Source organism: Ochotona curzoniae, unplaced genomic scaffold (assembly GCF_017591425.1).
Source record: "Ochotona curzoniae isolate NIBS_2020 unplaced genomic scaffold, NIBS_Ocur_1.0 scaffold_1037, whole genome shotgun sequence".
Classification (NCBI taxonomy): Eukaryota; Metazoa; Chordata; class Mammalia; order Lagomorpha; family Ochotonidae; genus Ochotona; species Ochotona curzoniae.
In genome coordinates this window covers 33,369,046-33,380,670 of record NW_024467083.1, presented here as the reverse complement: position 1 = coordinate 33,380,670, position 11,625 = coordinate 33,369,046, and the positions used below count along the sequence as shown (strand labels likewise).

Here is an 11,625-nt window from a genome sequence, read left to right as displayed (position 1 = left end):
AGAAATGTTTTCAAGCAGGAGATATACCCGCCACCACCCTCAGATTCTAGGGTTTGACAGCTTCTGCCCAATTCTCACGCCAACCTTTTTTATAGGTCCTTCTCCCACGCTGTCATCCCCATTCATTTATCCGAATTCCACGGAATATACAACTACCAGTACCCGGAAGAATTTGCCCTTCACAAGTATGGCTGCCAATGGCCTCACTTCCCTGTATCACGTGATCCACCCACGGTTATCACATGACACGCCTACCTCCTTTTGGTGCCGGAATGAGCCCGGGAGGCGAATTCCATGGCTGTAGCCAGGGTTGATAGCTGCATCTTTGTTTTCATTCAGCGGCTCCTCCATCTCTCCGAGATTCTGGTATCTTTGCAGCTTTTTCCTTATCCGGTGACCCCAAGGTGATGGAGTTTTCCCAGCCTTACAGAAAGGTAACTGGGCTGGGGTCCCCATGGTCTTGTCCTGCTGCTAATGCTGGGATCTTGACCATCCCGGGCTTTGGAATTCAATGAACAGATTCTTTGAACCCTAATTGTCGTGGCAAATTGAGCAAGGTCCAGATGGAGGGATTGTGGGGTCCAGGTTGAAGTGTGTTAAGTTCCAGGTCCCAGATTGGGGTGCGAGAGCTGCAGGGGGAGTGTGTGCCCAGGTGTCTTCTGGCCTTATACCCTCCCTGTTGCGGGGAGGCAACTGGGCTGGGGCACCCGTAGGCAGGAGAGTGGTGGAAGGGTGGAGGGCCTGCCTTCTAACCACTCCTCATTCTGGTTTCAGGCAGGTGCCAAGCACAGGGGCAGGGTAGCCGGCATGGCTGCCAGCCTCCCAGTCTTGCTTCTCCTTCAGGCATTGTCATGGGCATCAGGTAAATGATGGGGAGGGGAAAGCTGGCCATCTTGTCTTTTGCCTGCCAGTCTTCAAGTGTGTCGCTGGGGGACTTTTTGTAGCTGTCCCGTGAACCCTGTTGAGCGATTTTAAGATCAGCCTGGTGAAGGTGATGTAGTGGAAGGGGGATTTTGAAGCCCATGTTCTATCTGCCTGACCAGGGTTGTCCATTCTGCTCACCCTCTCACTCTTGGGTCCTCACCTCTGCTCTTCCTCTTTCTCCTCCCTCCTAGGTGCTCGTCCCTGTATCCCTAAAAGTTTTGGCTACAGCTCCGTGGTCTGTGTCTGCAATGCCACATACTGTGACTCCCTCGACCCCCTGACTTTTCCTGCCCTTGGCACCTTCAGCCGCTATGAGAGCACACGCAGCGGGCGAAGGATGGAGCTGAGTACTGGGAGCTTCCAGGCCAACCGCACGGGTGCAGGTGACTGCGACGCCTCACCTTGCCCCTAAGCCAGGCTACAGGCTGGGCCCTCTTAGAGCCAAGTCCTGCTGGTGCCACACCATGAGTTTTAGCCCTGGACACTGACACCCTTCATTCCCTGTGGCTGTCCCCAGGGCTGCTCCTGACCCTGCAGCCAGAGGAAAAATTCCAGAAAGTGAAGGGGTTTGGAGGGGCCATGACAGACGCAGCCGCCCTCAACATCCTTGCTCTGTCACCTTCTGCCCAGGACCTGCTTCTGAAATCCTACTTCTCTAAAGAAGGTGAGGAAAAGGGGCCCAAAGTGACATAGACCTAGCCAGCTGTTTTTGTTTGGTTGTTTTTTTTTTTTTAACCTTTCCTTAGACCCTGACATTGGGTCCTCCATTAATGGACAGTGACACAATGAGGCCCTGGTGATCTGCTAACTGCCTGGGGACTCGGGCTTCCCAGAGCCTGTGCTTCACCCAGGTGCTGGCCCATCCCAGGAGTCACACTCCCTTTGAGCCCTGTCTCAGGCACTACTAAGGACTGGCAAGCAATACGCTCTGTTCCCCCCGCTTTGTCCTCCCTTTCTGCAGGAATTGAATACAATATTATCCGGGTGCCCATGGCCAGCTGTGACTTCTCCATCCGCACCAATACCTATGCCGACACCCCCGAGGACTTCCAATTGCATAACTTCAGCCTCTTGGAAGAAGACACCAAGCTCAAGGTGGGCACTCTGGCTGCCTCAGGGTCTCAGGGCATCCATGTATGGGAGGACAGACAGCTTTCAGACTGTGGCAGTCTCTAGAGAAACCTAGAACCTGCCCCCCTGTTCTGTGTTTTGTCCTGAGGGTGGGAGGTGGTGAGCTGATGGCTGGACCTGATGTGCTGGTTGGGCTAGTCTGCCTGTGTGCCAGCTCAGGGTGTCTCTCTCCTCCCTACCTCTGTCTCCAGATCCCCCTGATTCACCGAGCCCTGAAGATGGCCGAGCGCCATGTCTCGCTCTTTGCCAGCCCCTGGACTTCACCTACGTGGCTCAAGACCAATGGGGCAGTGAATGGGAAAGGGACACTCAAAGGTCAACCAGGGAATATCTACCATCAGACCTGGGCCAGATACTTTGTGAAGTAAGGGATCAACAAGTCCTGGTGGCCTGCACCAGCCTCCCCTTTTGGGACATCTTGTTCTATGTCCCAAGTCCTCAACCTGCTTACCCCAGCTCACCTATTCACCTCCTGGGTCTTGGCCTCCTATTTGCCTTACTCCATCAGGTCTCCTACTGCCCAGGGACCTTGGTCATTGCAAAGTCAGATATACAGAGAGAGGAAGAGAGACAGAGAGGAAGCTCTTCTGTCTGATTATTCACTCTCCTAGTGACCACAATGGTCAGTGCTGAGCCGATCCAAAGCCAGGAGCTCTTCCATGTTTCTCATGCAGGTGCAGGGTCCTAAAGCTTTGGGCCGTCCTCGACTGCTTTCCCAGGCCACAAAGAGGGAGCTGGATGGGAAGCAGGGCTGCTGGAATTAGAACCTGCACCCTGCACCCATATGGGATGCCGGTGCATTCAAGGCGAGAACTTTAACTGCTAGGCCACCACGCTGGCCCTTGGTCTCCTTTCTTTCTTTCTTTTTTTTAAATTAATTTATTTTTATTGCAAAGTCAAATATACATAGAGAGGAGGAGAGACAGAGAGGAAGATCTTCTGTCAAGTGATTTACTCCTCAAGTGACCGCAACTGCCTGTGCTATGCCGATCCGAAGTCAGGAGCCAGGAACTTCCTCCAGGTCTGCCAGGCGGGTGCAGGGTCCCAAGGCTTTGGGCTGTCCTCTACTGCTTTCCCAGGCCACAGGCAGGGAGCTGGATGGGAAGCGGGGCTGCCAGGATTAGAACCAGTGCCCATATGGGATCCTGACGTGTTCAAGGCGAGGACTTTAGACTCTAGGCCACAGAGCTGGGCCCGGTTTCCTTTCTTGATCCTGCTCACTCATGCCCTTCCTCCTACCAGGTTCTTGGATGCCTATGCTGAGAATAAATTACAGTTCTGGGCAGTGACAGCCGAGAATGAGCCTTCAGCAGGGATGATCAGTGGGTACCCCTTCCAATGCCTGGGCTTTACCGCTGAACACCAGCGAGATTTCATCGCTCGTGACCTGGGTCCTGCCCTTGCCAACAGTAGTCATAAAGATGTCCGCTTGCTGATATTGGATGACCAGCGTTTGCTGCTGCCCCGCTGGGCACAGGTGGTAAGGGCCAGGACCTCAGTGCCCCAGTGACTCCCTCAATATCCAGCCTCCAACTGACCAACTGACTACCAAACTCAACAGTATTTCCCTGCCTTATTTTTTCCCCAGTTTTCTTTCAGTCATTGGAGAGAGAAAGAGAGTAAGATACACACACACACTCACACACATACAGAGGGTGAGATAGGAAGCGAGTGCATGCTTGTCCACTTACCAGTTCACTCCCAAATCCTGGAGCAGAGAGCAAGGAACTCAATTTGGGTCTCCCAGTAGCAGGAACCCAGTTATTTGAGCCATTACTACTGCCTGCCAGGGTATACACTGACAGACAGCTGGAACTGGGAGCTGCAGCTGGGCACTGAATGCAGGCACTGTGATGTAGGACACAGCTTCGTCAGCAGGCCAATGCCTGTCCCTGCCACAGCTCTTGATTCATTTGTCTTTTTTTTTTTTTTTTTTGAAAGGCAGAGATGTCACATCAGCTGGTTCACCTCCCCAAAGCCTGCCATAGCTATGGGTGGGTCAGGCTGAAGCCAGGAGTTGGGAACTTAGTCTGGGTCTTCCCATGAGAGTGACAGGGGCCCCACCACTTGAACAATCATCTGTGTTCTCGCAAGGTACATGCCAACAGGAAACTGAAATCGGGACTGGATCTAGGACTGAAACTGGGCACTGCCTTCTGGGATCCCGGTGTCCTGGGCAGTACCAGGTGCTTGGAGCACCCAGGGCTAGATTCAGGTACCCAGGCCACCACACCCTCTGGACCTCCAGGGTCCCACAGAGTCCCATGGCTGCTGTGAACCTAGCCCTCCTCTGCCCCCAGTTGCTTGCCATCTCATTACCCATTTCTTGCGATTCCCAGTTCCCCTTCCAGAACCTTCTGTGTGGCACTTGGGGTCAGTGGGTCTCCTTTTCTGTGCAGGTACTCACAGACCCAGAGGCAGCTAAGTACGTTCATGGCATCGCTGTACACTGGTACCTGGACTTTCTGGCTCCAGCGAAAGCTACCCTAGGGGCGACACACCGCTTATTCCCCAACATTACCCTCTTCGCCTCAGAGGCCTGTGTGGGCTCCAAGTTCTGGGAACAGAGTGTGCGGCTGGGCTCCTGGGACCGCGGGATGCAGTACAGCCACAGCATCATCACGGTGAGCCAAGCCCTGTCTCCCCACATGACAGGCCACCCAGATCGTCCTGTCTTACCAAGGGCTGACAGGTGGTCTTCCCAAGGCAGCTCACCCGCAGGGTGATGCGCTGGGTAATATTCTCTGTCTTCTGTTCCCCTCACACATCTGCACACCTCTGGCAGTAAGTTGCACCTGCTGCAGTATCACCATCTTACATGCTCAAGGCAAGAGAGTACCCATGACAGGATGGGCTGTCCACAGCCCGCATCACCCTCACAGGAACCCCTGTGTTGACTGTCCCTCACCCCAGAACCTCCTCTACCATGTGGTCGGCTGGACTGACTGGAATATTGCCCTGAACCCCGAGGGGGGCCCCAACTGGGTGCGCAACTTTGTCGACAGTCCCATCATCGTGGATATCGCCAAGGATACATTTTACAAACAGCCCATGTTCTACCACCTTGGCCATTTCAGGTAAATGCAGGGCAGGCGCCCCATTCCTCACCAGGTCTGTCATCACCTGCCCAGAGCTTACATCACCTCAGCCAAGCAGGAGCAGGAAGATGTTCGGGGAGGGAACCCTGCCACAGACACACCCACCCCCCTTGCACCATCAGGGCAGGAAGTGACTGGGTGGCGTCAGGGGCACGTTCAGCCCAGATGCCCAATGTTGAGGCCAGGGCATGGGAGGGGCAGGGCAGGAGCTCCCAGGGAGGGTGAGGGGTGGCTGACTTCTCAGATAAGGGTTCAGTGCGAGGTGCCTGAGGGCCCCGGGGCTGGGCTGGGCTCCCTGACGATGCCTATTCCCACATACAGTAAATTCATTCCTGAGGGCTCCCAAAGAGTGGGGCTGATGGTCAGTGACAAGAATGACCTGGACACAGTGGCCCTGTTGCATCCCAACGGCTCTGCGGTCGTGGTTGTACTCAATCGGTGAGGGCAGTGGTGGCCGGGGGTGGGAGCTGGCTGGTGGCAGGACACGGGGCATCAGCGAGCTCACACTCAGCTTCTCCCCTCCCCCACCCCCAGCTCCTCCAAGGACGTGCCTCTTACCATTAAGGATCCTGCCATGGGCTTCCTGGAAACGATCTCACCTGGTTACTCCATCCACACTTATGTGTGGCGTCGCCAGTGATGGAAGAAGCAGACACCCCAGGAGGCATGGGCATTAAAGGGACAAAGACAGCATACATGCTGTGATTCCACAGGACTGCAGCGGGGCAGGGGGATGAAGCAGCTACCAGTGGTGTGACCCCAGGGGCAGCAGCTTAGGTGACTTATTTCCCCCCTTTAGTTGGTGCTAGGGGCTAGAGCCCCCTAAAACACCCACCAGTGGAAAGATCAGGAAGCCCTGGGGGACCCAACCCTGCGCGTGTATAAGCGTGTGCTGTGCTACGTGTTGGTTGCCTGTGGAAGTTGGGTCCAGGCCCAGGCTAAGCTCACTGTATAAACACAAGTAGGGGTGTAGGGAGGGGGGTGCAGGGAAGATGTTGCTTAAGGGAAAGAAAAAAGAGACAGGGAAGTTGGATGCAAAACTGAAGAAAAACAGGACTGTATCTTTGCTGGAGATGCAGAATGGAGCTATGCAGAAATAATGTAGGAGGTTCCATTGCCTTTTTTGGTGCCTTTTCTGGCCAAAGACAGAAACAAAACAAAACAAAAAACAGGCAGCCCTCTAAAGAGAGGACATTTGATCCCAGTCAATATGAGCAGCTTTATTGTGGGGGGGAGCACCCTTTCTGGCCGTACCAACAATGGGGAGGCACGGGGCCTCTGGAATGCACGACAGTAGAAAGATCAGTCAGTCTGGGGAGCATGTGGCCAAATCACTCATCTTCATCCTCCTCTGCTAGACCCAGGGCCCGGGTGCCCTGGGCCCGGGCAGGAGTTGCCCGTTGGATGGAGATGATGCCGCTGAGCAGGGCATAGCCCACCATGGCTGCCAGCCCTGCCAGCACAGATAGTATCTGATTCCGGCGCCCATAGGGTTCGTCCTCAGCCTCTGGGCCTGCTGATGTCTGGCGTGGGGGCGGTACCTCAGCTGAGGGACCAAGAAGGCAGGTGGGTGGGGACACTTGCTCCTGGGGCCCTGCCCCTCTCCCCAGGCTTGGCCGCCCTCCCTTCTATCCCTTACCTCCATCCCAGGGGAAGTAGAGGCTGAGGATGTGGGTACAGTAAGCACAGAGGTTGTGGAGCCCCCGCAAGTGGGCCTGTAGTTTGCCACTGGGTAGCTTCGCCTGTAGCAGCAGGGCCAAATGACTGAAGACAAAGGCATCCAGGGAGGCAGGGCTGGAGGGGAGAGAGAGAAGCGGCGGCCTGGGGCAGGGGCGCCGGGCTGCAGGAGGGCTCTGGGCAGCAGATGGTCACCATGGCTAGACAGGACCTGAACTAGGGAGAGTTCTCAAGGTGGCGCCAGGCCGCCTCTGAATGGGGGCTCTATCCCAGGGTTGCATAAAAGGCACATTGAGTGTTCCCGCAGCCCCGGCAGGCCCCTTTAGCGCCTGGCTGCCCTCCCATCCCAGCCTGCAGGACCACCGAGGAGGATCTGACCACACACATGAGTCCCACTGTCACCAGGACTGCAGCCTCCAGAGAAAGCCTGCATCATCCTCCAAGCCCCCTCAGGAGCCCCTTGGGGCCTGACTCACGCGTCTCCAAAGAAGAACTTCTGGGAGCCCAGGCGCTGAGAGAGAAGGGTCAAGCACTCACGAGCCCCCTGGTACAGCTGTAGGCAGGACACAGGTAGGCTTGTAGCTGCTGCGGGCACAGTGCCACCCCTTCTCCTGGCACTCGCATGCCTAGCCACCCTCCTTGGTGCTCATCTCCTACGACAGCCCCTGTCCCAGAGCTACCTCCTTCTCCAGTTCTTCCTCATTCTCTGCTCTGTGCTCCCCACACAGCAGCTGCAGCCGTTCCATGTGCTGCCGCTGCATGCGGCCAGGCAGAAAGAAGTTGAGCGGAAAGGGCATAGCCTCTGCGTAAAATTTCCGGGTCACTTCCACATAGTTCTTGGCATCGATCCAGAAAGTGTGTATCTGGATTGGATAGAAGGGAAGGATGGGGTTGAGGGTAGGGAGGTTTGAGGCTGCGTGTGTGCCTGCTTGGCTCAGGGTGGGATTCCATCTTGACAGTGTTTGCAGCCAGTGGGTGTGTGTGTGAGCGTCTACCCCTGCCCTCCTTGGACATGAATACTTGAAAATGGATGGGCACACTCACCAGAACAGGCAGCAGCTTCTCCTCTAGCAGGGACATGAAGGCCAGGGTATCTGCCCCCTGCCGGGCTGACAGATCATAGTCAGCATTGTACTTCTGTGGTGATGGAAAAGAAAAATGCACCTCATGCTGGGGAGCTGGGGACAGCAGGGTATTCCCCCCCACCCCTTAGGCTGCACACCACGAGAAGTACAACATACAGAAGCTCTTTCCTCTAAGGCCCCCTTGCCTGGACCCAGCCAATAGCCTGTTGCCATTGGCATAAGGCCTGGACTTGGTAGTCTGCTAGCCGTCAAGGTCCTGTGCCCACTGGGGGTTGGGGAGGGGGAAGGAGGAAGGAAGGCTCGGCCACAAACTAGGAGCAGCTCCCAGAGTTTCCACGGAAAGCTGGCGGCACTCCTGCTGACGGCAATTCTAACAGTAACTTCCCCATCCAGACACCACAAAGTTAGCAGATCCGAGCACCCAGGCAGACTGGGCCTTGGTCCATGCCTCAGGAACCAGGAGCTGTCACCCACATACACCCTGGACCCAGCAAACCCAGGCCCCTGACACCCCCCACACACTGCCCCATTTATCCCTAAAGGGCCCAGTGACCCAGCTCTTGGCTCCTCCCACTTCATTCCATGACCCAGGCACCACTGCCACATACACATTCCACCCGTATGCCACCCCAGGTCTCCAGCTGCCCTACCTTCCTCATCTCTAGTCTTGGTTCCTCAGCTTCCCCATATCCCTTTGAGTAAACTTTGTCCCTAATATCCCCTTGATCCTTAAGCCTCAGCCTCTCCCTCCCAAGAAACAGAATAGGAAGAATGTCTTTATCACAATAGGACTACCTCAGGAACTAACGGAAGAGGAAGCACTTGGGAAATTGACAAGTTCTGTTCCTACATGAGGATTCAGGGCACTGGGTCAGGGCCCTGCCAGGAGCTTTGGCCCTAATCAGGCTCCCGCTGCTACAGGCCTTTCTTATTAGCTCAGTGCCTCCACCTTCAGCAAAGTGGTGTTAAGGAAGAGCATCTTCCTCTATTTCTGATGCTGTGTCCCTTCATGTGAATGCTAGGAGAACCCTTGCTAAATGTGTTAGAAGTCCCCTAGTTTTACACACCAGGAACTTCTGACTCTGAGTAGTTCAACAACTCATCCAAGCTCACAGTCAATGACAGGGTGCTAAGTACAACCTACCCTGCTTGTAACACACTTTCAACTCCCCTTACTGTCTCCAAGCCTTGTGCAGCCTGAGCCCTATGTCTAGCCCAACGTGGTCCCTAACAAGAAGGAAGTAAACCTTGGAAGTTCCTCTCTAGTTTCACATCTTAAGGCCTCACTAGAGCCCACTGTAGGCTTCTTTTCTCCAGTCTCTGCATCATCCACCTGGGCCTCCCCCTCCCGCTGCGTGGCAGGTCGAAGCCACTGTGCCCCGGGATGCCACCACAGCACCCTACTATCTTGCAGTGACACTGTGTGCATCTTCCCCATCAGAACGCCTGTTCCTTCATGCCCTTGGTCACAGCCATCTGGCTTGGCTGTATCCCATGTTCAATAAACACTGTGTTGCCTTCAACTGATGGAGCTTCTTGTGCTGGCAGCCCCTCTACTAAAGCCACGTACCTCCTTTCGCAGGTGGGTGATGATCTTGTGAGGTACGGAAATGACCTCTCCATGACTGGTGCGAAGGGCAGGCAGGGTTCCTGATGTGGAGAAAGAAGCTTGCTCACCACAACCCTGGCCTTCCTGTCACACACAGGAATGCCACGTTCCTGCTCCTCCCCTTGTACTCTTCCTCCCCTCAACCACCTTCCACCCTGCGGTGGGGGGGACACTGGGTACCTGAAGGGCTCCGCCAGGGGTTGGCAATCTTGTGTACCTTGAGTGGAGCACCAGTAAATCTGGCATAGGTCTGCAGGGTGGGAAAGAAAGCAGAAAGTAGCAAGGTCACACATGGGGAAATCAAGAAGGGAAATAATATTTATTGGAGAGATGCGGGCAGACACTCCCATTCCTGTTACACAGTCAGCAGAGGACTCCTCCTCCATCTCTCTGGCCACCTCCTTAGCTTTTCCCAAAGAGAGACAGACCCTCCAATGGTGAGTCCTAACAATGTTCTGCTTAGGTGGTCTCTATGACAGATTCCTACTTCCACCTCAGCATTCTACTGTATTTGTTTCTACCTTCAATTGTCTGATAACAACTCAAGGGGAGGGACCAAGACTTACTCATCTTGGCAAAGCAATGTTTGGTGTTAGAAACCTAAGAGATAACTCTGTAAACCAAGGAGGTAGTGAAAGAGTGACTTCAACTCAGTTTGACTCCAAAGATCTTTCTACAGACAGCCCTGGCTGTGGGCTGTTAGGGCCAATGAACAATAGGCTCAATACATCCTTTAGGAAGACTGGAGACAGTGAAGGGGGTGGGGCTGAAGACACTGGAATGTAAAGCCCAAGGAGATTCCTGAGATTGTCCGGTTTAGTCAACATCCTGGCGCCACAGCCACAGCACCGGGGGAGAAGTGATATGGCCCCAAGGTCACACAGGAACCACAAGGATGAGTAAGGACCAGAACCCTTCCCCCGTGAACCCCCGCCCAGGCCTCGTTCTGGTGCTGCACGAAGCCAAAGAAAACTAAGGCACAGGTCCATCTGGGTCCATCGTGGCCAGCACGGTCCCTGACTGCCTCAGTTTCCCCGGCTGCACTCGTGCTGAGGTGCCCCGGGCTGAATTCGAATGCTTGGCCAGTTCGAGTTCCCTCCCCTAGCTCTCCAGGGCGCCGGCGCCACCCCTCACCAGCACGGCCAGACTGTCCAGGTCCACGGAAGGGAGCCCCCAGCCCCCCGACCAGCAGAACAGCTCCATGGGCGCCGCCATCTTGCCCGCCCTCTGTCCCGGAAGCACCTCCCCCTGTGCGTCCGCCCTCCCCTGCGCCGGCCAGCCTGCTGCCGCCGCCGCCCCTCTGGCCGCTGCGGGCTGGGGGCCTGAGGAGGCCTCGGGGGAGGCGGCTGGCCGGCGCAGGGCGGAGCAGTGAACTCCGGGGCAGGGCACCCGCCGGCCCATCCAGAAGCGGCCCCTGTAGGGGGGCCGGGCCGTGGGCCTGGCGACGCGCCTCGGGGAGTCACGACGCCCGGCGCTAGCGGAGTCCCGAAGCCCCGTAGGCGCGGCGGGCCTGGGAGAAGGAGCCCTTGGGCGCCTGGGCTGGCCCCGGACGCTCTTGCCAGGCTGCACGTGGCCTGGACTGCCCCGGGGCCCCTCAGGGCTCGGCCCCGGGTGGGGGTTGCGGGGGGATCCTCCGAGCCGCATGTTTTCCACAGCGCGTTATGTTTGGAGCGAGCCCCGCGCCGCCTGTCGCCATGGAAACAAAACAGGGGCGGTGGCGGCTGCCGGGCTGGGGCCGGAGTTGGGGGAGGGGAGGTGCGGCCCCGGGCCGTTACCTTGGTAACGGGAACTCAGGCACCCCCTCCGCCTCATCCGGGTCACGGCCCGTCCTCCGGTACCCGCGGAGTGCTCCAGTCGGTGCTCGGACATCTGGCCTCTGCTTTGGTTTTCTACTCCTGCCCCTGGCCTCCGCTTCCTTCATTTCGACCTCACTGACCTCCTTTTAAGTTCCTGTCGGATGATTTCTGACTCCCAAGTTTTCCTAGGAAATGAGAGAAAATGGAGTCTCAAGCACACATGTCAGCGGCTGTGTGTGTGGGGGGGGGTGGACCCCTACCCTAAATAAAGAGCAGTTGCTCCGTCAGAGCCAGGAGCGATCTTC

The 11,625-nt window shown here is 56.2% G+C and overlaps 2 protein-coding genes across 4 annotated transcripts; one reads left to right on the top strand and one right to left on the bottom strand.

Moving 5' to 3' along the window:
- Window positions 1-249: 249 nt before the first annotated feature.
- On the top strand, window positions 250-6,357 carry GBA (glucosylceramidase beta). Its single transcript, XM_040998589.1, has 11 exons — window positions 250-434; window positions 775-862; window positions 1,116-1,307; window positions 1,442-1,588; window positions 1,886-2,019; window positions 2,247-2,419; window positions 3,298-3,535; window positions 4,455-4,679; window positions 4,969-5,132; window positions 5,475-5,591; window positions 5,688-6,357. Exons 1-11 carry the CDS (start codon window positions 408-410, stop codon window positions 5,791-5,793), a joined length of 1,611 nt encoding a protein of 536 aa, XP_040854523.1. The 5' UTR covers window positions 250-407; the 3' UTR covers window positions 5,794-6,357.
- Window position 6,358: 1 nt separating this feature from the next.
- MTX1 (metaxin 1) lies at window positions 6,359-11,168 on the bottom strand. 3 transcript variants are annotated; one of them, XM_040998590.1, is made up of 8 exons: window positions 10,659-11,168; window positions 9,705-9,774; window positions 9,486-9,565; window positions 7,875-7,967; window positions 7,511-7,693; window positions 7,307-7,383; window positions 6,793-6,947; window positions 6,359-6,699 (listed from the first exon to the last, which is right to left on the bottom strand). In XM_040998590.1, exons 1-8 carry the CDS (start codon window positions 11,166-11,168, stop codon window positions 6,485-6,487), a joined length of 1,383 nt encoding a protein of 460 aa, XP_040854524.1. In that variant the 3' UTR covers window positions 6,359-6,484. The 3 variants fall into 3 exon arrangements, with proteins under 3 accessions (XP_040854524.1, XP_040854526.1, XP_040854525.1); XM_040998592.1 differs by having other exon boundaries at window positions 7,875-7,964; window positions 10,659-10,753; XM_040998591.1 differs by lacking the exon at window positions 7,875-7,967.
- Window positions 11,169-11,625: the final 457 nt, after the last annotated feature.